The sequence below is a fragment of the Dasypus novemcinctus genome, chromosome 1 (genome assembly GCF_030445035.2).
Source record: "Dasypus novemcinctus isolate mDasNov1 chromosome 1, mDasNov1.1.hap2, whole genome shotgun sequence".
Lineage (NCBI taxonomy): Eukaryota > Metazoa > Chordata > Mammalia > Cingulata > Dasypodidae > Dasypus > Dasypus novemcinctus.
The window spans coordinates 154,432,716-154,457,573 of record NC_080673.1 but is presented as its reverse complement, the minus strand read 5'-3'; the positions used below and the strand labels follow the sequence as shown (position 1 = coordinate 154,457,573).

Below are 24,858 nucleotides of genomic sequence, written 5' to 3'. Positions count from 1 at the left end.
CGCCGGCTTCGCCGGGCGACCCTGTCAGCTGAACCGCGCAACCCCTGTGAGACCGACCCCTCATCTGCTGCCGGACCGACCCCTCGTCCCAAGCGGGACCGACCCCTCGTCCTGAGCTGGACCGACCCCTCGTCCGCAGCCAGACCCCACCTCTACTGACCGAGCAAACCGTCGCCAGATATCCAAATGGCCAATAAACACATGAAAAGATGCTCAACATCATTAGTCACTAGGGAAATGCAAATCAAAATTATAAGATAACCTTCACAGCCACTAAGATGGCTAAAATAAAAAAGATGGACAATAATAACTGTTGAAAAAGATGTGGAAAAATTGGAATTTTTCTCCCATTACTGATGGAAATATGAAATGGTGTAGCCACTTTTGGAAAACAGTTTGGCAGTTTCTCAAGAAGATAAACCTGGTTAAACATAATTACCACATAACCAGCAATTCGTTTCCTAGTTATATCCCTAATAGAACTGAAAACATGTTCATATAAAATCTTGTACCTGAATATCATAGCCTCATTATTCACAATAGCCAAAAAGCAGAATCAACCCAAAGGTCCATTAATTGATGAATGGATTAAAAAATATGGTATAACCATACAATGGACTATTTTTGAGAATGAAAGGAATGAAATACTGATACATGCTGCACAACAGAGAAATCTTGAAAACATGCCCAGTGAAAGAAGCCAGACACAACGGGTCACCTATAGTATGAATCCATTTTGTATGAAATGTCTAGAATGGGCAAATGCAAAGAGTCAGAAAGTAGATTAATGGACTGCTAATGGACACATGGTTTCTTTTGGGGATGATAAAAATGTACAGGAATATGACAGTGGCAGTTGTATACACAATCCTGTAAATATACTAAAACCCACTGACTTGTACACTTTACAAGCGTGATTACAATAAAAATGCCAATATAACTTATAGGACAGTGGAAACTTGACAACTTAATTCTAAAGTACAATGATAAAAACTTGGAAAATTCTAAGAAGAAATTGTAACAAGGGTGAAGTAGGACTATCAGATATTAAAACATATCATAAAGTTCTAGTCATTAAAATCATGTGATATTGGCACAAGGAATGGAATAGGAAGTTAAGAAATAGTCCCAAATTTAGTATTTGATAAAGCTGGCATTTAAATCAAAAGAAAAATGATGGCTTATTGAACAAATGCTATTGACACAACGAAAAAGCTATATGGGGATAAAAAGCCATTAAGCCGCATCACTACTTTAGGCTGATTTATTCCAGATAGGCCAAAAATGTAGAAAGTGTAAAATTAAACCATAGAAGTTCTAGAAAATACATAAGAGAATTTAACAATTTCTCATGGGGCAAGAATTGTATAAACATGGCACAAAATTTAGAAACTATAAAGGAAAAAAAATGTGCCTATGTAAAAAATTTTTCTATATGTAAACACCATAAAAAGTCAAAAGTTGACTTTTGCAAATATTTTTAACTCATTTCACAAAGAGTAAACACCTTAGTGTACATAAACCTCCTACAAATAAGAAAAATAGAGTTCTCAATAGAAAATAGCCAAAGTTTACAAACAAATAGTAAAGGAACTACAAACTGTTTTTAAACATACAGAAATATGCTCAATCGCATTCATAAAAGAAATGCAAATGAAAACTATAAGGACTTAATTACAATTTTCACCTGTCAGATGGCCAAAACTTGCAGCATTTGTTAACTGTGTTGTTGCATAAGGAAACAGAGACCAATTAGATTGTAAATGTATAGTCTTAACCTGGCAATAATTTTGCTCATTTGGTAATATCTATAGAAATTTTAGGATCATGTATAGAATATGTAAGCATTCATTTCTGGCAAAAATTGTATATTAATCTAAAAACCTTCCCAACCACAAAATATCTAGAAATCATGAATACATTATAATAAGCATAATTTTAAATTTATGCCTGGGCTTATAAGAAAGTAAGGGAGCCTCCAAGGGCTAAAAATGAAGAGAAAACAACAATAAGCCACATGGTAATTAGCAGCTTAAAGCTATGGGTACTGTGGGTGGGGATGGGAGTAGGTTACTGGTCATGGTAATTGTATCACATATCTCTTATGTACCACGGTAGACCTTCATTTGTTTCTTTTTTTCTTTCTAAGATTTATTTATTTATTTATTTCTCTCCCCTCCCCCCCCCCACCCACCCGGTTGTCTGTTCTCTGTGTCTATTTACTGCGTCTTCTACTTTGTCCACTTCTGTTATTGTCAGCAGCACAGGAATCTGTGTTTCTTTTTGTTGCGTCATCTTGTTGTGTCAGCTCTCCGTGTGTGCGGCGCCATTCCTGGGCAGGCTGCACTTTCTTTCGCGCTGGGCGGCTCTCCTTACGGCACTCCTTGTGAGCATCAGCACTGAGCATGGGCCAGCTCCACACGGGTCAAGGAGGCCCAGGGTTTGAACTGCAGACCTCCCATGTGGTAGATGGATACCCTAACCACTGGGCCAAGTCTGCCGCCTCATTTGTTTCTTGATCCTTCTTTGCTTTGGCAACCAGCTCAGCATGGCCTCACCGTGCCCTTCCATATGAACCTTCTATAGTGCCTTACTTAATTCTATGTCCCATCTGTCTCTCTTTCTGAAGTTTCTCGTTTTTTTTAAGATTTATTTTATTTATTTCTCTCCCTAGCCCTTTTGTTTGTGCTTGCAGTCTGCTCTCTGTTCATTGTATGCTCTCTTTGTCTGCTCATTTTCTTTTTAGGAGGCACCAGGAACTGAAGCCAGTACCTCCCATGTGGAAGGGAGGCACCCACTCACTTGAGATACCTCTGCTCCCTGCTTGTTGTGTCTCTCATTGTGTTTCCTCGTTGGGTCATCTTGTTGAGTCAGCTCACCGCACCACCTATCGCATCAGTTCACTGTCTTGCTCACCTTCTTTAGGAGGCACCATGACCCGACGCAGAACCTCCCATGTGATAGGTGGGCATCTAACTGCTTGAGCCACATCCACTTCCCTTGAATTTTCTGTTAAAGCCACCACCATTTCAAGAGCCCACACATGCTAATGTCTGATGGGGCAAACGTATGACCAAATCAACAGGAGCGTGTGGATTAAATGCTCCCCCCTCCCTTTGCCCTCATGTTGGATACCCCTGACATGCAAATTACCCAACTTCTCTCTGATGCACTGAGCAATCGGTTGCAATGAGTGGGGACAAACTCCACAAACACATCTTCATATTGCCTCTCTTTCCTTCCCTGCTTCACTCCCTTTTTCATAAAGCCCTGTTCTTTGGAATTACACTCCAGTAATATATGGCAATACAGTATATATTAATATATATTGCTATATATAGTGCTATCTATAGTACTATACTGATAACATACATTTTCTGCCTCAGGCTGTACTTTTTGGAGAATCCAGGCTATGTCCATATCAGAGACTGGGGTTTCTATGGTCATGTAGGGGTAGGAAATTAAAACATGGGCCCAAGCAAGGTAGGGAGGTGATAATGAGAACACTGTCATATAAATTCAGGAACCGCAAAGTAGCAAAAGGATAAAGCGGAACATCATTACAGGACACCATCTCGGCTCTGAACTGGGGTTAAAAAATCACTTCCTAAGGATTTATAACCATGGGCTAGCCCTCATGAGGGTTTGGGGTTTGAGGTTAACCTACTTGTACCATCCTTGAAATCCCTAACTAAGAAATCAACACAAAACGTGGTTCTGAGCTAGCGGTAGCGTTGGGCTGCTTGGCTGAGTGAGGGAAATGCAAAGCTGGTCTGGGAGACATATTCTCGGACTAGACTGTATAGGATTCCACAGATAACACTCCACTGAACATGAGCACTCAATAAAAAAACATAAAACACATGAGGAAACGACATCGTTAGCAAGAGTAAGCAGACCCAACCACAGCAGTATGAAGCCCCCAATAATTTCAGATAGTGGTATTATTAGATACGGACTATACAAACTATTGGTCAACTCAATAGTTTCATTCTTAAAATTTTCTTACAGATAAACATTCAATGAGGAAAGTATCATAAAAGTATAACAGTTATTACAGCCCTATTTGTGAAAGCAGAAGATGGAAAACAATCGAAGAGTCCACTACCAACAGGAACTAATTAAAGAAAATATGGGTGTCTATAAACAGAATACTATTTGTAGATTAAAAAAGACTGAAGCAGCTTTATATGTACTGATATGAAATGATACTCAAGGTACATTTTTAGATTTAAGAAAAAGCAGAGTGCATAACAGTCTGTGTACTACCACTGTGTTCATGTGTGCGTGCGTCTCTATGTAGACCAGGAATTAGTAAATGACAGCTCAGCCCACCACCTACTTCTGTAAAATTTTATTGGAACCCAGTCATGTTCATTCATTTACATATTGTCAATCACTGCTTTCATGCTACAACAACGAGGTTGAGTAACTGCGACAGAGACAGAGTGACTCTCAAGAGCCTAAATTATCTGGCTCTTTTCAGAAAAAGTTTGTCAATGCCTGGCACAGACTCTCCCTAAAAAAATACACAAGAAATTCCTAACAGTGGAACACCTGTCGAACAGACCTGAGGTGACAGGGGTGGGAGGGAGACTTACACTTGTCCTCTCTATACACTGTGGTGCCTTCTGAATTTTGTATGGTATCTGTTATACTACCTGTGGGGAGAGGAGGGACTGAAGGAAGCTAAATATTGACAGGTAACTGCAAATCACTGTCTTCTCAGCTGGCAACTTTTCACACCTCCTTTTTACTCTCTTTTTGACTAGACTTGTGTCAAGAGAAGAGAAGTGCAGCAAAAGTCAAGTGACAAAAGGTGGAGGAAGAGAAAGCCATTCCTTTTGCTCTATTTGGGGTAAAAGACATCTCACATTTGTCCTGTCTTAATTACATGGATAAATGAGGAGGGACTTTTATTATATGACAAAGCAGCTTTCAAACACAAAAATTTAAAAATGATATGTTTTAATAGATTTCAGTTTCAGAAATATTTTGAAAATAAAATTTTATTCAAAGTATCAATCTCTTATTCCAATCAGTCTGCTTTCAAATGTTGAAAGATTTTTAAACCACCACAAGCCTCATTTTTCAAATGTCTAAGGATTTTTAAAAATGTGGTAATTTTAAAAATAATTTATCTGACTAGTGAAGGCTCAAAAAGGAATCTAGGTGAGTTTGTATTTGAGGCGGGAATTATTATTATTTTTACCTCATTGAAAATTTTTAAAAAAGAAAGAGAAAAACCTGTCTCCACCTTCAAGAAAAATGAATTAACACCAAATATATTATATTCATTCATTTAATCCCCTGCCAGCATATCCTCTTCAATGACTCCAATATTTGACATTTAAATCATGCATTAGGAACTAGCAAGGGAATTCTTTAAAGGTCAATAGTTTATGTTCTGATACAAGGGAACAAACCCCAACTTGTCTGTCCTGTGAATATTTAGTTTCTGTATAGAGCCATTTAGTAAAACTGTCTCCCAAGTCTCCCTTAAGTGTCTGAGACCTTCAAATGCTTCACTGTAAGGTTTTAGTTATATTAAACTAAAATGACAACCTAGATGCTTCCTGAAATTTTATACAAGAACTTTCAGGAGCAGGGAAAGATGATCTGAGAAGAGTCCCCAGCCAGCACATGTGCACATATCCGGATGAAAGCTAAGTCTCCTGCTGCCGATACGTCACCATGGCTACCTAAAAGCTGCAGAGTAAAGCCACAGAATGGAGCCATCCTCTATGTCACCTGAATCAGCAAAACGGTCATGGCCTCTGCCTCAATCCCCAGACTTGAGCTGTTTCTAGACCCAGAACCCCTTGAGCAAATTTATACTCTTTATCTTCCCCCACCACCCCAGCCTTGCCCAAAGGGAACCTTTACCAGGGTAACTGCCGTGGGGAAAAGGAAATGATCAGACATTTCGGGGATTACTGGACAGTGGCTCTGAACTGACAATAATTCCAGGAGACTTAAAACATCACTGTGGTTGACCAGAGTAGGGACGTGTGGAGGTCAGGTGATCGATGGAGTTTTAGCTCAGGTCCATCTCTGAGCTAACCCTGGACCCATTTGGCAGTTATTTCCCCAGTTCCAGATGCAAAATTGAAATAGACATACTCAGCAACTGGCACAATCCCCACATTAGGATGAGCCCTCCTCTGCTCCTGGGTGCATCAGCACAGGCTGGATTTCAGTCCTTCTCTCCCTGTCATGCCAGCTGAGCTCTCTAGCTCAGGAACAACCCACACAGCTGTACACAGCTGCCCTGTAAGCGCCTCCATGTGAATGCCTAATAGGTTTGCACACATCCTTACTTCCATCCCTGCCCTAGGATTTCTGCATGCATTTTTTTTCCTTTCCCCCCTTTCTTATCTCCTCCCCATCTGCATACATCATTAGTTACAAAAGGTAAGACATTATTTATTATGAATTCCAAAAACAAATATTGGATTATGTTTGTAAAGTGGTCTGTTCCTTTGGGTGTATTAGATTGTATTAACTTCAGAGGTTTCACTTTTACTTGATTAAATTATCATTAGGGCTTTGTTTGGGCCATCTTAGCATTTGTCTGGCCCTACCCCCTTGGTGGGCCAGGACTCACAGAGAAAACTACACAGCAGAGGAGAGAGTCTGAGTTTTGATACTAGAGTCCCAGAAAGTAAACACACAGGAGAAGAACACAGTGGAATAGAGATGGCTCCATAGACACGGCAGAGGTCCCAGGAAGAGAATCTGATAGTTCTTGTGGCGAGAACAGAGCAGCTGAGCCTGACGAGAAATGAGCGCTGGGAGAGAGACAAGACTAATCCCAGCCTACAGCTGATATCAGAAGCAGCTGTGGCCACAGAACCTCAAGAGAAAAGCTGAGTCCACTGAACCCTCATCGACATTGCCCGTCATCTTGCTCACTACGTGGCAAATGACTTTGGGTGGTACCTTGAGTTGGACTCTTTAGGGCCTTGTAGCTCTAAGCTTCTACCCTAAATAAGTACCCTTTATGAAACCCAACAGATTTCTGGTACTTTGCATCAGCACCCCTTTGGCTGACTAATACAGACATAATTATCTCAAACAGTCCAGCAACCAAGCCTGGGTCTCATTAAAATGCTGGTGCCATAAATCAGCTCAGGAGAGTAAAGGAGCGGTCTAAGAAATGTAACGGTTTCCTCCCACACCTCTACAGGGATGTCACGTTGGGACTCACCGTGGTAATTCCAGCCACATGACCCAGGACGGGGACCAGTCGCCTGGTGGGGCCAAGTTGTGGTTGGAGTCCAGGGCTGCTGGGCTGCTGCAGTCTTCCTGGGGCTCAGGTTCACTGACTTCAAGAGCTTTGAGTATTACAGAGGAGGATGTGTTTTTCAACAATGCAACCGCCTCGCTCCGGCTGACCTCTGTTAGTTCAGTGCCATTCACGTTCAACAAAATGTCACCTGATGGCCAGAGAAGCAGAAGCCATTCTTAGTGAGGGTAAACACAGTAACTTCTGCTTAACATGCAAAGGGGCAGGGATTGGCTGGGATGTTGGGGAGTGGTGAAGGTGAGAGTCATATCTTTGGCCTCTCATTTGGACATGATGCTGGATTCTCATATAGCAAATGGTAAACAGTCTGCATATTCCAAGACACAAGTGGGAAACTCAATGCAGTTTTCAAAATCATATCTATTAGTGTCTGCTCATGCCTTAAAACAAAGGAGGGAAGGAAGAATAGAAGGGGGGGGAGGAAAGGAGGACAGAAGGAAGATAGAGTAGGCTTGTTCACTTTGTAATCAAAGAAAGCTTCCTTTTTGACTCCTTTTTTGTTAATGTTTTTAGCACAAAAGGGGAGCACATGGCAAAAGTTCCTAGCACCTGCACAGAGCCTGGCATGTAGTAGGCACTCAGTAAATACAGACCGAATGAATGACTAAGAAGCTTCCCATGAGAATGTCTGTCACAACTGGCAGGGGAGTCTATAGCAGATGGAAAAATGAGTTGTGGAACTGTGCTATTAAAGAGGTGGGAAAGAAGAATGAATGGCATCTCTATTATTTGCCAAGGTAATAACTGTTACCACTGGCTAAGACCCTCCTCTGTGCTGGACACTGGACCCTTTCCATATACCATCTCGTATGCTTGAGCTCATGTTCTCACGCTAACTAGCTGCTTCTTGGTTGACCTCATTGCTCTCTACCCAGGTGCTTGCGGGAAAGCAAAAGAAGCTAAAATTCATACTACCTGGACCACCATTTTCTAATTTTATCTCCTTCCTGTTTTTCTACCTCCCTTGAATATCATCTTTTTCATATAGAATAACCACAACAAGAGTGAAAAGATAGGAGGAGAAAGATGGGAAAGGCCTTGAGTCCTTTCTGACAGGAAAAGCAGCACCTCTGGGGTGGCTGACTGAATGCCCTAGCATGCTGCCTTCCTGTGGCAACTGAGGCTGAGCAACTGTACTTCAGAAACTTCACATTTTCTCTCTTGAATATGAATTTTTACCTTTACTGGCATAACTTATCAACTACCTGAATTACCCCTTTGTGAGAACCGACAATATTATTAAGGATATATATTTGTAGAGACAAATATGACATCTCCCTCCTTCACCCAACTGAACCCAGAACATGAGATTAAACTAGTGAAATGCTTTTCACTCATGGGAAAGTACTCGGCATGGCACTTGCATCTCATAAATATTCACTGATTTGAAATTGAAACCTATCAAATCATTTCTCCATTGAAGGCATAAAATGAAGCAATTCATGAATTAGTTTCATCCATCACTGGATCAATCTAGCAAGAAACCACTTAGATGAATGGAACCAAATTATGCCATTTAATCAAGGCAACTTGCTCATAACTGTCGCAGCTCCCTATTCATGCTTGGGACTGGTAGGTGGTTTTGGCTTTATTATCAGGCAAGGTGGTCCACATCAGCCTACATATATGAAGAGGGGTGAAATCCAGAGCAACTTTACTTGAGCCAATAATGGTCAATGCGTAACAGATGTCCTGGCCAGAGCACCTTCACATTCCCTTGTTAATTCTAGAAACATTTTCTTAACCCAGCAGGCTGATATATTCTCTGCCACCCCAGTTCCTTAAATCTCTTTAATTTTTACCTGTTTTTATTCTTCCATCTCTGCTTATGACTCCTCCAGGTTCAACACTGATGACGTAGATTGGCAAATCCCATTCCCTATGGGATGCTCCCCCTGCAACCGTCATGCCAAGAGACTCACTGGGGTCTTTTCGGACACTTACCACCTTCTCATGACAAGTGACCGCAGGATGGAGGGGCTGAAGACATAGAAAAACAAACATGGCACACTCATTCACTATTGGGTTTGCATTTCTTACATGCAAAAATGAACAACATCGCATACCTCTATGATGGTAGTCTTTGGTGTCCCAGAGAAAGACACATGCAGAAAACTCCCACCCCCCCCCTTCCCAAACAGCTACATTATTCCACATTCTATATCGCTGACTCAGAAAATTTACATTTCAAATGAGACAATAAAAATGGAGGGAGGAACAGATTGGTAAAGCATGAGAAATATCAAGCACAAAGTGAGCTGTGCACCCAGTTTTTCAAGTGAGTCATTTATTCCTGATATAAGTGAGTCAACATTTCAAAACAATCTTGTCACCCATGAATATCAGGAATTTTTGTCTAAGTTTAAAAAGTAACCATATTTTTATGAAAAAGTCCCAGTTTAATTTATTCTGGTAACCAATTTATACAAATCCTTAAAGAAAAATGATAATGCATTTCACAGATATTATACTCTAGAAACTTACCATTTTCTAGTTTCCCTTAATTAGCATCTTCACTCTTACTTTAGGAGTTTGATATAATACGAAGTCCATTATATCCTTTAATTTTATCATGTAAAAATAAAGTATACACAATGAGTACACTGTGGACCAGCTTTTGAAAAGCAGCTTAGGAGAAATGTGATTTCAATTCAACAACATTGGACTAAAAAAATTCAAAGTTACATGCGGTATTACATTAGAGGAATAAGAGAGTGGCTCAAGGGTGCTATTTATCAATGAATACATTTCAGTATATACTTTTCTAAAAAATTATTCTCTTCCATGCTTTTGCAGTGACTCAGGGGACTAAGTGGATACATACACTGCAATAAATACTTCTAACACTATCAAATCTCAAAGAAGTCCATGGCTCAATGCATAGCTTACAGTTGAATCTAAAGTAAGTAATTTTAAAGGTTCATTTAGTGAAAAAAATTAAGGTACAGAACAAAGTGTGAAAATACTACACTTTATTTGAAAAATGAAAGACGATTAAGGATACGGATTAATATTAGCTTTTAGTTGCATGAAGAAACTCTGGAATAAAAAGTATTTTAATGGGACTGGAGGTAGGCAAAGGACAAGTTAGAGATAGAGGAGACATTTTAATATATACTTTACTTTTTTTACTATTTTTTGGTGCTGTCAATATATTATCTATATAACAAATTAAATAGATTATATTTAAGACAAACTTTTGTAAATTTAACAGCTGACATCATACAGAACTATTTTATGGATACACAGAGCCAATAATGAGTGTTTCAATATTGTGGCAGTTTGGTACTGTTTATGAATTCCAAAAATAGATACTGGATTGTGTTTGTAAACCTATCTGTTCCTCTGGGCATATTAGATTGTATTAAATTCAGAGGTTTCACTTTTACTTGTTTAAATTATGATTAGGACTTTGATTTGGCCATGTCAGTAGTATATAGAGTCCCTGCCCACCAAGGGAGCAGGGACTCACAGAGAAAATGACACGGCAGAGGAGTGAGTTTGAGTTTTGATGCTGGAGACTGGGAAATAAATACACAGAGAAGAAGAACACAGAGGAATAGAGATAGCTCATTAGACATGGCAGAGGCCCCAGGAAGAGAGAGAAGCCTGATAGTCTATAGCTGAACTTGTGAAGAGAACTAAGCATTGAGCCTGGAAAGAAATGAGCCCTGGTGAGAGAGACAAGCCTTAGACCAACTCACTGCTGAGATAAGAAGAAGCTGGCTCATGGAGCATTAAGAGGGAGAAGGAAGGCTGAACCCTTGCAGATGTTGGCAGCCATCTTGTTCCAACATGTAGCAACAGACCTTGGAGGGAAGTAACTTTTGCTTTATGGCCTGGTAACTGTAAGCTTCTACCCCAAATAAATAAATAAATAAATATATAAATAAATAAATAAATAAATAAATAAATAAATATATTTGCCACAACCAGACAGACAGAAAGTGCAAGGACTTCTTTTTCTTGCATCTGTAGTGGAAACCTTCGCAGCAGACAGGAACTGCTCCAGGGCTGTCAGAGATGCATTAAATACCTTTTATAAAAGCCAACAGATTTCTGGTACTTTACGTCAGCACCCCTTTGGCTGACTTATACAAGTATGAAGCAAAATAACCTAGGTTTTTCATGTATTTATTAGTTCATGATTTCCTCTTGTTTTGGATTATCCATGTCTGTTTTAATGGTCTTATTGTATAATTGCCTTCTACTGTATCTTTAGCACAGACACTAACATTTGATACGTTGAAGATGGTAAGTATGTGTTTGTTGAATACATGGATGGATAAATTGTAAATGGTCTCAGATAGTTTTAGTAATAGAACATACCTCAGAATTTAGGAATAATTAAGGCAAGGTCTATGGTACAATGTGTACTTGTAAGGTCTGCATTGCGTCTATATAAACCCCTTGACCAGAGAACACTGAAGAGCCAATCTAGTTTTCAAATGAGGATCACAAAACTGAAATGGGACTTTCTTCAGAGAAAAATTTCTAAATAAGACAAATATGCACGAATGTGAATATGGTAGGCCGAACAGTACTGCTGAAGCGGAGGGGTAGATTTGGAGGCCTCTCAAGATCCCTTCCAGGGACTTGATTTTTTCCCTTCTGAGAAGCAGTAAGAAGCAGGACATCTCTTCCTTTAATCACAATCACCTCTCTTGCAGACTCACGTGGTTGCGAAATGCCCCCAACACAGGGCAGAGCTCTAAACCCCAAGACTCTCCCTGCCTGCTCTGTTGCTTCAGCCCATTCCTGGGACAGACACAAAGCATTTGGCCTCGAATAGAAGAACTTTCTTCATTATTCCCAGATGGGGGCAGAGGATATTGTTAGGCATAGCTGATCAATCTCTCAAGGTGATGGCTAAAATATAGTACCAAAGACTCTGGAAGACAGACATCTTTTTTCATTAAAAAAAAAATGTATATATATATATATATGTATGTATATATATATATATATATATATATATATACATTTTTTTTATATATGTATGTATGTATATATATATATATATATAGGCTTTGCCTCATTCTTGAATAACTCCCTAGTACTTCATTGTACACATACGCCATATTTCCCTTTGAAGAAACATTTGAGCTGCTTAACATTCTTTTGTAAAATCAAACAGTGGCACTGGGAACATCCTTACACACCCATCTTGTACATGTTTTCTAAATATAAAGGCTAATGCTCAAGAAGTACAATTGCTGGCTCAAAGAGCCTGAGCATTTTACATGTTGGTGATACCCATCAATTAATTGCCCTTGAAAAAGGTTATATACCATTTATAATCTCACCAATACATTGTGAAAATGTTGATTTTTCCCAAAATTTTGCAATATTTTGCAATATTATCAATATTTATAATATATGTCCAGGTAAGAAGAATCCAATAATTCAATTGCATTTTTCTGTAGTAAGTTTGAGCATCTTTTGATTGTTATTTGGGTTTTTAATAGTAATAAATATATGCAATCTGGCAGCAGTACAATCACTCAAGCTTCTCTGACTTCATCTGTGAAATGGGGCTTTATAATACACACGTTCGGAAACCTCTGGCTAAAAACAAAGGAATTTTATGGAAGATATGACTTTCACCTGAGAACACTTTGGTTTTAAAAAAAATGTTTTATTAACTTCACTTGAAAATAACAAAAGCACATATCTTATGAAATATTCCAGAATTATATTGGCTACTCTCCTTCTTTTCCAATAAATAAGAATTAGTGCTTTGGTTATTTTCTTGTAAATAAATATTGCCTGAATAATGTATTAATTAGCTGGAGGCTTCTTTAAGGAAAGGAAAAAAATATTATTTGATATCTACTTAAGTGTGCCAGATCAGGCAAACTGAGGCTTACCATTTAAAAAAATCTGTTCATTGAAATAGCTGTCATGAGGAGGAGTCAGTACTGCAAAGCAGAATGTCTGGTTCTAAATCTATGCTCTCCCCATTACACAACTCTGCCTTTAGAAGTAATATTTAAACAAATGATAAAATTAATCTATCAAATTTCAGGTAATTATCAGAAAAACAGATGAGAAAATTAATATCGTAATTTTTCCAGAAAGAGTTCAACTCTCTCGTAGGCTGGAAAACTCAAATCCAAATCAATTCCACCAAAGAAAATACATGACATGTAAGATTCATATGCTGAATTTGAGGTTCTCGAGGCTGCATAGAGCATTATTTATGTTTTTGGCGATAAATTCCTGGGGAAAGCAGAATCTTCTCTCATACTTCCTTGGTTCTTACCAAACAGATCTCTCTGCAGTGGGCTTGCAGATAACCACCACTGAACAAAGAGATGTTTCATTGAGCACCTAGAGACTAAGCACAAATGGCCAGCTATCCCAAGTAAGAAACGTACCCACGTACCCTGAGTCTTGGACAGTCATTTGCTTTTCCCCAACAGAGAGAGTCACATTTTAAGAATGGAATACTCCAAGTCACCTTGTGAAAACTTCACACCCACTTGTCTAACTTTGGCTGGTGGGTGGGGGAGAGAGTTTAAAATGACAGAGATGATTTTTCCCATCTATGTTTTCTCCCCACTCGCCCCTCCCTACTTTGGAGACTTCAGAATGTTCCCTAATGCTTAAAAACATCATCTATTATGAAATAAAGGTTAAAAAAATGCCATGGATGCCTTTGTGCCACTCAGCTGTAACAAATATTTACATTATAGCATATTTGCTTTGGATTTTTAAAAATAAAATATTTTAGACACACAAAAGCATATAAAGAATAACTCAACGACCCTCCCACGTACCTTGCTGCCCAGCATCAGTCCGTCTACCACTTCTCTCTAGTCTCACTTCCTTTCCTCTCCCACAGAGGTAACCCACTCCTAAATTTCATGCTTGTTATCCCTTTACTTTTCAAAGGCTCAAAACCTTTCTACCCCACAAATCTGGGTCTGTTTTCTTTGGTGATTTCTTTGACTCATTCAAGCTCTTACTTTCAAAGAGTCCAATTGTTTCTAAATAAAATAAAATTTTAGTAAGAACATAAAACATTAAATCATCAAAGAGCCATATAGGTCTTAGTTTCATTTTAAATATGCTACTTTATTGGGAGGGCATTTCAGAAGGCAGATGGAACATAAATTAAAATGAAAGTAACTACTATTTCTCACTAGGCTACTTTGTTATGTGAATTTTCCAGGAATTCGGACACATGACAGTTCCAGCAAAAATTTGATCAGGTCCTTCTGGCTTTTTCCATGATTCATGATGGTTAGGTGAAAGGAATTATAAAACCACAGAGGCTGCACAGGCCCCATTCTTAGTAGTTTAATATAGCTAGCATTTAACTTATTCTAGTAGAAGCCACAGGCAGAAGCACAAATTGGGCTGAATCACCCCATTTAAATAGAGGCTGCAAACCAGAAGCTTGAAGGATGGATTCTACCCTCAGATGCATTTTGCTTGCTGTACAGTGCTTTTAAAAAAGCCTTCCTGATTTAAATGCCATAAGACAGGATACACGCACTCTGATTTGCTTCAATCCCCACTACTCCCTAATGTTCAAGTGTTGACATTATCTTCTTGGTCCCTCTAACATTTTATTTTGGGACTTCTGTAAACACAAACTAAAATTAGCAGAGGAGTAATTACATTAATTTCCAACCAGATTTGGAAAGTCCAAAGTCAGAGACCCAGCAAACGTTTTGTTTCATTTCAAAGTGAATGGAAAGAACACATTAGCTCAGTGGAAGAGCTCCTGCCTAGCATATACAAGGTCTCTGGTTCAACCCTGGCTCCTCTCTGAGAAGCGATGCAAGGTTATCAAGCATCCTCTGAAACTTTACGACAAGGATCATATTGACATCCTCAAAGTGAATGGAAAACAGTCCTAAAAGAAAACGACTCTTTGAAAACCTGACCCCTATTTGGTTTAGGGTAGTGCAGCAGATCCCCACACAAGGTCTGTAAGATCAGGTTTCAAAACTCTGGCACCCTCCTCTCTCTTGCCTGGATTGGAGACACCTGCTCTCTCACCAGGTCATGAAGGTGGGACTTTGGGCTTGGAGTGCTATAAGACAAGTGAAATAGTGTTACTCTGGGTGATGAAGTCCAGAGATGACACTTGGAAATGATTAGGCATGCAGCCTCCCCAATAAATAGTTCCCAGAAGGAGCAGTGGACACAGCCAGCCCTGGCAAGGTCTCACCTTGTTGCTCCTCTCCCCAGGCTGCGGGGATTGGCTGCCGTTGCTGTTCCAATCCGTTTCCTGAAAGATGTCAGGACTCTGCTGTCGAACTTGGCGGGACACAACGAGGTGAACACGTCGTTCACTGGCCTGGGTGATAAGATACAGGTGTTAGCCACTGCCAGCGCTTCCAGCCACAGCACTCAGCATTGAGCACGAAGATGTGGTTGCTTTACCCTGTTTATGGAAAAACATGGTTCCTAGTATTTTTTTTTTAATGTCAGTGCCCATTTTGTAATTTGGCAAGAGCGTTGGACCTATTTCCTTTATTCTTTTTTTTTTATTTCATATTTTTTATTATTTTTAGTTGCCTTTTTTTAAAAGATACACAGATGACAGGAAATGTTACATTAAAAAATATAAGAGGTTCCCATATACCCCACACCCTACCCCATTGTGGCACATTCATTGCATTTGGTGAATACATTTTGGAGCACTGCTGCACCACATGGATTATAGTGGACATTACAGTTTACACTCTCCCCCAGTACATTCAGTGGGTTAAGTAATGAAGATTGTTCCAGGGGAAACGCTAGGGAAGGCTTGATTCATTAAACAGTCTTTAAAAGGTCATCAGACATTGCTCATTTTTTTATATTAATGACTCCATTGCACACAGGCCCTATTTGAATGTCTTCCTGGATAGAAGAGGGTACACAGGGTAAAGGAGTAGCTTAGTCCAAAGATCTAAGACCAAGGGTAAAGAAAAAGAAATGTTGAGGGAGGGGGAGCAGCAGAATTAATGAATTTAGAAACATGATCGTCTTTAGAAATTGACTTTTCTGGACCATGACAGATCATAGGACTCTTGGAACTGAAGACTCACAGATGGGAGTAAGAAACAGTATCTTTGTTAGCGAATGAAGGTTAGGGGATCCAAAGGAGAAATCCAAGGAAGATAAGGCCAGAAAGGAAACCCTGTGAGTCTGAAAAGAACGCAGATATTTTTAAAATGACATTTTCCCATTTTCAACCATGTAGTGGCCTCCCAGTGTACTTAGGGCGAAGTCCAAGTTCCTTGACCTGGCCTTGCAGGCCCCTTCCATCTCTCCAACCTCACCTTCTACCACTCTCCCCTATCCTCACTCTGCCTTTGCCACACTGGCCTTGCCTTCTCTCCTGAATATGTCTCAGGACGCTTGCATTTGCCATTTCCTCTATTTGGAATGTCCCTCCACTGGGATTCATATGACCGACTCCCCTCTGCATCCTGTGTAAAGAAGTACCCCTCCCCAGGTCACTATCATATTACCTATTTGCTTCCAGCATAGCCCTTATCACCACATGAAATGATTTTTCTTGTTTGTTTATTTGTTATTGTCCGTCTCTCTCACTAGAAGATGTGCTCCTTCTAGGCGGGGATCTTACCCATAAATCCTCAGCACAAGGAATGTGTATAACACAGAAGTAAGTGCTCATTAAATTCCTAATGTATGAATGAGTGAATGAATGAAAAGCGTAGGCACCATGGATGAGGCCAGTTGGCATTTCTATAGGGAGACTGGAGGCAACTTCTCCATGAGAAAAAACGTACCCCTTCCTTCTGCATTGTCAAGAGGTGCCAATCAAAAATGTAATGAGGGAAAAAAATCATCTACAAGCTTGGATCATACAATGTTATAAAAATACATTGGAAAAAAGGGAAAAGGGTTTAGTTGATCAGAAACAGAGTGCAGAAAATGAAGTAGAGAAAAATATAAAGTAGTAGCCCATTCCAAAAATCAAAGACCAAGGGTCAATAGTCAAGAAAAAGCAATATTGGGGTTAGTGATGAAATCCTGTGTCTGACAGGCTTGGCTACTTGGATATTGGAAAGATGAGCAATTTGGAAATACAGGGATGGCTTATTAGGTTCTATTATAGCCAGATTAAAGTCCCTTGCCTTGGTTCTTTTTTCTTTTTTCTTTTATTGTGGTAACAAATACAATATACAATTGTCATTTTAATCACTTCAAGTATACAATTCATTTGCATTGTTTACATTCACAATGTTGTGCTACCACCACCACTATCCATTACCAAAACTTTTCCATTACCTCAAACAGAAATTCTGTACCCATTAAAAAATAACTCTCCATCCTCCTCGACTACTCACCCTTGGTAACTTCTAATCTAATTTCTGTCTCTATGAAGCCACATATTCTAGGTATTTCAAATAAGTGGAATCATGCCATATTTCTCCTTTTGTATCTGGCTTATTTCACTTTGCATAATGTTTCTAAGGTTCATTTATGTGGTAGCATGTACCCAGCACCTCATTCCTTTTTATGATGAAATAATATTCCATTGTATGTATCTACCACATTTTGTTTATCCATTTATCTGTTGATGGACATTTGGATGCTTCTACTCTTTGACTATTGTGACTAATGTTGCTATGAACATTGATGTACAAATATCTGTTTTAGTTGCCACTTTCAATTCCTTTGGGTATATACCTAGAGGTGGAATTGCTAGGTCATGGGGCAATTCTATATTTAACTTTCTGAGAAGACACCAAACTGTTTTACACAGCAGCTATACCATTTTACATTCCCACCAACAATGTATGGGGGTTTCTATTTTTCTGCATCTTCACCAACACTTGTTATTTTCTTTTTTTTTTTTTAAAGATTTATTTATTTATTTAATTCCCCCCCTCCCCTGGTTGTCTGTTCTTGGTGTCTATTTGCTGCATCTTGTTTCTTTGTCCGCTTCTGTTGTTGTCAGCGGCATGGGAAGTGTGGGCGGCGCCATTCCTGGGCAGGCTGCTCTTTCTTTTCACGCTGGGCGGCTTTCCTCATGGGCGCACTCCTTGCGCGTGGGGCTCCCCCACGCGGGGGACACCCTTGCGTGGCACGGCATTTCTTGCGCGCATCAGCACTGCGCATGGCCAGCTCCACACGGGTCAAGGAGGCCCGGGGTTTGAACCGCGGACCTCCCATATGGTAGACGGACGCCCTAACCACTGGGCCAAAGTCGTTTCCCAACACTTGTTATTTTCTATTTTCAATTGCCTTCCTAGTGGCTGTGAAGTGGTATCTCATTGTGGTTTTGATTTGCGTTTGGTTAATGATGCTGAGCATCTTTGCCTTAACTCTTTATTTTTTATGTGCTATCACAAATTCTGACTACTAGACTTCTCACTGTGTACACTGATGCTTGGACAGAGCAACTGAATGGCAATCTTATTGCTTATTGGCAAGGTCCATTCCACACAGTAATTTTGCAGATTGGCCTCTGTCACAGGTCAGCTTCATGTGAGTCTGATACTGTGAGTCATTATTCCAGAACTGCTGACCACTGAGAATCCAGATCTGCAGGGCAGACAGAGTAGACCTTAGACCTGTGAAACTTACATAAATAGGGCTCATGCTGAATAGCCAACTGACATCACCTATTGCTTTAGGAAAAGTTGGTATTGGTGGAGGCTGGCTAGATTTGATTACAAAGTCCCCAAGAAAGATTAGGTTTGGGGATAAGGAAGAGGGATGAGAGATGAGTAAGGTGTGGAGGTTTCTCTTTTCCTCTTATTTCTTGATCAGTCACCACTACAGCAGAAATGGACACTGTCTTGCTTACCTTCTTCCTTAACAGGGATGGTGACCAGGCTACAGAAAAGTCAGGTCATAAAAGGAGGGCATGGGAAGTCCATGCTCCTCTCCACTAGCTCAGACAACGGGAGTTGAGATGTTTGCTTCCTGCCTTTCTTCCCCAAGCACATAACTCACTCCCACCCCACTGCAACTAGGATCTTGATTTAAAAACGTAAGCAATAAGAACCCCACAAGTGAGGTCAGATCCTTGGGGTTGTCTCACACTGAACAAACCAAACCCTGGTGACTTTGTGTTCTTATATTAATAAACATCTCTACTCAGGGCTCTTTTGAAACTTAGGGGTCATAAAATTGGGTGGTTGTAAATTAGATACATTTTTTTTTAAGACAACAGCTAAAGTTCAGTGAGTGTCTATTATAAAAATCATGTTAGACGGTAAGCCAGTCAAGCTGATTCATTTCACATATATTTAGAAAATCCTACTCAATAGGCCCTTAAATGAAAGTTCAAGTTCTTTGCTCACTTTCTAGCATGTAAAGCCCAGTCATCATTTCTGCTTCTCTATCTAGTTACCACATGCATGCCCTTCCTTTGGTTGTTTGCCTATCTTGAATTATCTGATGTTTCTCATCACACATAAAGACTGTGTCAGAATAGAACAAAAATAACAAGTCCAGGAAGCAATAATGAAGAAAGCTGACACACACAAAAACTATGGTATTAGCCAACCAAATTTAATTCTTGGAAGAGTATTTTGTAATAACTGATCATCTTTCTTTGTATCACAAGCCTCATTTATTCTAAGGAGGTGACCTTTGGGAACTCTCTGCAGCAAAAACCACTAAAAGATAAAAAGTGGTAAGCATTCAGGTCAAACTTTCTCTTGCTAAGCCCAAATTTCTTCTTTATCTTTGGGGAAATTCCAATATTTTGAAGCATCTTGGCAGCATGTTTTTCTCTGGACCTGTATATTGCATCACATTCGTTTTGGATGAGGAGTAGACACATGAGATAAGCACCTCATAAGAATTGAGAAAATTTTAGACTTACACATTGAATCAACTTGCCAGGCAGACTGCAAAGTGCCAAGGAGCAGCCTGCAAGAGCTATTTAATTCACCTTTTCAAGCAAAAATTTCTCACTGGATTTTAAAAACTGTCTTTGATATTAAGTGGTTGGCAGGAATAAAACCACAATAAATAACTCTGGTATCAATTTACTTGGAAATAAATTCTCTGCAAGGCTGGATCTATGGTTCTTTCTAGCCATCTTGTAAAATACTCACATGTAGACCCTATTTCCCTCCTAATATTTAGAGATGTGAAGTTGAAGATGGGCTAATGTGTTTGTCCTGGCCATAACCCTCATGTGCAGCTTTATTGAGTGCAGAGAAACAGCCTCTAGCACCAAAGTCTTTCTTTCCTCTGATGTGAATGTGGTGTGAGTATGAGAAGGGGAGTAAGAAAGGAGACACAGAAAGTATGATGAGAAAATAGCAGAAATTCATTTTTTCCTTATTTCATACTCATATACAATGTGCCAGGAAATGGTAAAGTAGTCCTGTCATTAAAACTGCACATGGTCAAAGAAAGAGCTTGCTGTAAAAGGCAGGGCAGCTACTTTTCCCATGAGATTTTGAAATTTGGGCACAAAGACTGTTTATTATGGCTGTCTCAATGTGCAGACATGGCTAGAAGTTGATGCTGGTTACTTGAAATTTCCTCTCTCTTCTCTTTCAACCACCATCAATTTTGATCTAGGCAAATTCTGGGTACACTGGTTACAACTTAGCTTGATTGCTGTATCTATTCTAATTTTTCTCCTAAGAGCTGAGCATTAAACTCTCTCTGTCCTCTTGAAGATAAAGCAAAAGGGATTCTGGTGGCATTTACATTCTTGCCTGTGGACCTCAGCTTACTGGCAGGCCTTTCGAGGAAACATTATGCTTCCTGGCCTGTTCTGGCCCAGGCACTATACTCAGAGACGTGGGGACGTGGTTTCTGACCTCACGGAGCATAGGGTTTATCCTGCCTCAGGGACAGTCAGGAGTAGGTGTATGATAGAGATATGGGTAACATATTTAGCATCCTCAGAGGTGGGGCTAATTAATTCTAGCTGAGGAAATAGGAAAAATCTAATATTGAGAGAAATCTGGAGGATTATCAACCAAAAGACTTGTTTTTTGTTAATTGGTTTTGCTCTGCTCTTTTGAGATATGATACAACACTTCCAATAATATTTATAGAAGGGAAATAAGTAGAGGCTGAACAAGGGAAACATAGCCCAGCAGCCTTATTTGTATTTACCCATTTTTTTAAACAATAACAGGGGGTGGGCCCCTGTTACAGATAGTGGTGAAAAGTGTACTTGGTTTTATAGTAATAGCAGTTGCTTATAGACCTTATCTCTGCTTAAAGTTCTATCCATTAACATCAGAAGTTTTAGTGACCATTTCTTTCAAAAAAAAAAAAATCCATCCTGAATATGCATTAACAGTTGGTTTATTTTCTAAGGATTCCAGAGTGAGGCAGTCTGATTTTCTTTTCTTTTTTAAAAAATTTTTAAAATTTTTCTATTTTTAAAAAATATTACATTAAAAAAATATAAGAGGTCCCCACATACCCCCCATTCCCTTCACCGCACTCCTCCCACATCAACAACCTCTTTCATCATCGTGGCATATTCATTGCATTTGAGGAATACATTTTGGAGAACTGCTGCACCACATGGATAATGGTTTACATTGTAGTTTACCCTCTCCCCCAGTCCACCCAGTGGGCCATGGTAGGACATACATTGTAGCACCACCCAGGACAATGCCAAGTCCTGAAAATGCCCCCACATCATATCTCTTCTTCCCTCTCCCTACCCTCAGCAGCTACCGTGGCCACTTTCTCCACATCAATGCTACAATTTCTTCCATTACTAATCACAATAGTTCCATAGTAGAATATCAGTAAGTCCACTCTAATTCATACTCTATTCCTCCATCCTGTGGACCCTGGAGATGGTTATGTCCACACCCCTCTATATCGAGAGGGGGCTTAGATTCCACATAGATGGTGGATGTAATTCTCCTACTTGCACTTGTAGGTACTCTTGGCACCCTGGTGTGGTGGTTGACCTTCTTCACCTCCCTGTTCGCTGGCCGGGGTAAGTCCAATAAACCAGAGGGTAGGAGTTGCAAGTCTGCTGGGGCTCAGGGCCTGGCTGTCACATGCACAGTCCAGAGATTCAGGTCTCTTGAGTATACACCAACCCCAGCACCAACCACAGGTCCAGTAAATGTGACAGAAGAGGCATGTGTAGAAAGGTCATATCTGAGTCCAACTCCATCACACTCAGGAACACAAACTCCAAAGAGGGCCCATTGACATGGCACTGAACTCTAGAGCCATCTGCCATGACCACAGAACCTGTGGATCTCTGTAGCTCTCAGGAGAACCAGTACCTGGGGTTGTATCTACTTTGGCTGTCTCTGGGACCCTGCTGAGGCATGCCTAAGTATGACCCCTCTGATGACCTCCTGACTCCTTTGGAGACTCATAGCCATATAAACTCATTTGTCCTTTCCATTTCCCCCTTTTATTCAAGGTCAAAAAGCAGTTTTTAACACCTGATCTTACATGAAGGCTGAGATATTCTGCTGGTCTGAGTTGACCCTTTTATTCAAGGTCTTTTTCTAGTTACATCATCAGCTGGTGCTTGGTAGTAATCCCTCAATGCCAGGGAGGCTCATCCCCAGGAGTCATGTCCCACGCTGGGGGGAAGGTAATGCATTTACATGCTGAGTTTGGCTTAGAGAGTGGCCACATTTGAGCAACATAGGGGCTCTCAGGAGGTAACTCTTAGGCAGCCTGCAGCTCTAGGCCTAGTTCATATTTCAGGCACACAGGCTCATAAGCATAGTCACCAGTATCAAGGGTTCATTGTTGAACCATCCTTCTTTATTGGTCTTTGCCATTGCACTTGGGGGATTGTATTCATTGTGGTGATGGTGCTTTCTAACCTGTTTGGGGTTGCCTCATTTAGCTTCCCTTCCAGAAACTGCTCATTCATCCTGTGTTTACAAGGCCCTGGGGAATTGTGGAGCATGGTTCCATAAAATTAGAAAGCCTCAGGTTTGGAAGAGATGGCATACATCACTGAATCCAGCATTTTCTCCATACCCATGCTTTGATTCCCGTACAATATCCAGCTCATGCTTCAGTGCTTCCAATGCCAGGGAACTCACTGTGTCCCAAAGCAGTACTAGCCATTTTTAGATAGTACTAATTGGAAAGTTCATCCTTAGGTTGAGGTGAAATTGCCATTCTTTTGCCTGCTTGCTAGTTCTAATTATGCGTGTTAGGGAAATTCTAAACCAATTTCCACATGACAACCCTATTTGAAAATAACTCTCATTATCCTCCTTTAACTTTTCTCCTTCTAGGTCAAATACGCCAATTTTTTTCAATATTTAATATGCTTTCAAGCTATCTTAAAAACTTGGTGGACTCTGGACTCACTCTAATAAAGTTGGGTGTAGTCGTGCAGAACTGAATTTAGAAAAGGTGATCTGGTCTGACCAGCACAGAGTTGGATCTTTTCGCTGCTGAACTGACTGCACCTGAGGACCCATTGGCAGAGATCCCATTTTGTCATTTCATTTAAATATAGGAGTTTGTCTCTCTGTTCTTTGATGCCAAGAATTCCAAGGATGTCTGTCTTCTTCTTGATGACTGATTAGCTGAACGATGACAAGGAGGTTCCCAGGACCCCACTCCAAAACAAACTGCAGCAGTGCAGCCTAGTTCTAAGATCATGCGATGGCATACAAACCTTACATGGCAATACAACAACTGGAAATATCAGATCGGGGTTACAAATGATATGCTAGGAAAACACCGAAGTAATTAGTCCTTCCTGTTGACTTAGTAAAACACTGCCCAACTGGGTACTAAAACGAAGTCCTTCCCCTTAACCTCCTTTCAGTGAAATAAAGAAATTCTGGGAAATAAGCAAAGAGTTAGGGCTCCAGAAACATAACTCCAGAGTGAGCTAATGGTGCATGGTAAGTTGATATTTCCCACAAAATGAGCGCTGTGAAAGAGGATCCAGTGTGTGTCTATTTGTTCCCATTGTAACCCTAGCACCTAGCATGGTGCCTGGAATATTATAAAAAGAATTTGTGAATACCTGCTGCTGGAGTGTGGCAGTTATCTGAGTGAGCCAAGAGGGGCCAGAGGATGGCCAAGGAAAGAGGATATGCAGGAGGCTTGAGGAAAAGTGAAGAAAAGGACCGCAAGATTTTAATCGGCTCACATTATTTGACTGGGGTGGGAAGGAGATTTGGGGAAGCAATTTGGTCTATTTAACTATTTTTACCACTAGTGTGGTCCCTTATTCAGTTTTAGGTTTCCAGAAGCACATTTCTTTTAGATGCTAAAAAAGTCACCAATGGTGAATCATACAGGGTCATCTAGAGGTTAGCGATATGGTGAAAACAAGAATTTGAGCCCCTGAACCTGCTGATCGCTAAGTCAGCAGAACAACCTTCCTTTGCCTTAAACACCATTTCTTTCTTGTTACCTAGAAGTTACTCTCATGGCTTATTCTGTTCTGTAGTAAAAATATGCATTTGGGAATACGTGGGTTGCAGGAAATTTCATGATCCAGTGAAGGTCCTGGTGTATAACTATTTAACAGTTGGAAAGCTGTTCAGTACACCAAATTGTGCTTTACCATGAATCCTCGAAATTTGGGAACCTATGAAAAACATTTGTACTTTAATAATGATAATAATACC

The 24,858-nt window shown here is 40.1% G+C and overlaps 1 protein-coding gene across 6 annotated transcripts in view; it reads right to left on the bottom strand.

The window, feature by feature from the left end:
• LNX1 (ligand of numb-protein X 1) overlaps positions 1-24,858 on the bottom strand; it is a 223,285-nt gene that overhangs the window by 27,405 nt on the left and 171,022 nt on the right. For all 6 annotated transcript variants that reach the window (XM_004460613.5, XM_004460616.5, XM_004460618.5 and 3 more), the window contains 3 exons: positions 15,495-15,623; positions 9,112-9,289; positions 7,211-7,439 (listed from right to left, as the gene is read on the bottom strand). In XM_004460613.5, the coding sequence (XP_004460670.1) occupies positions 7,211-7,439; positions 9,112-9,289; positions 15,495-15,623 (536 nt within the window). The remainder of the gene's footprint in view (positions 1-7,210; positions 7,440-9,111; positions 9,290-15,494; positions 15,624-24,858) is intronic.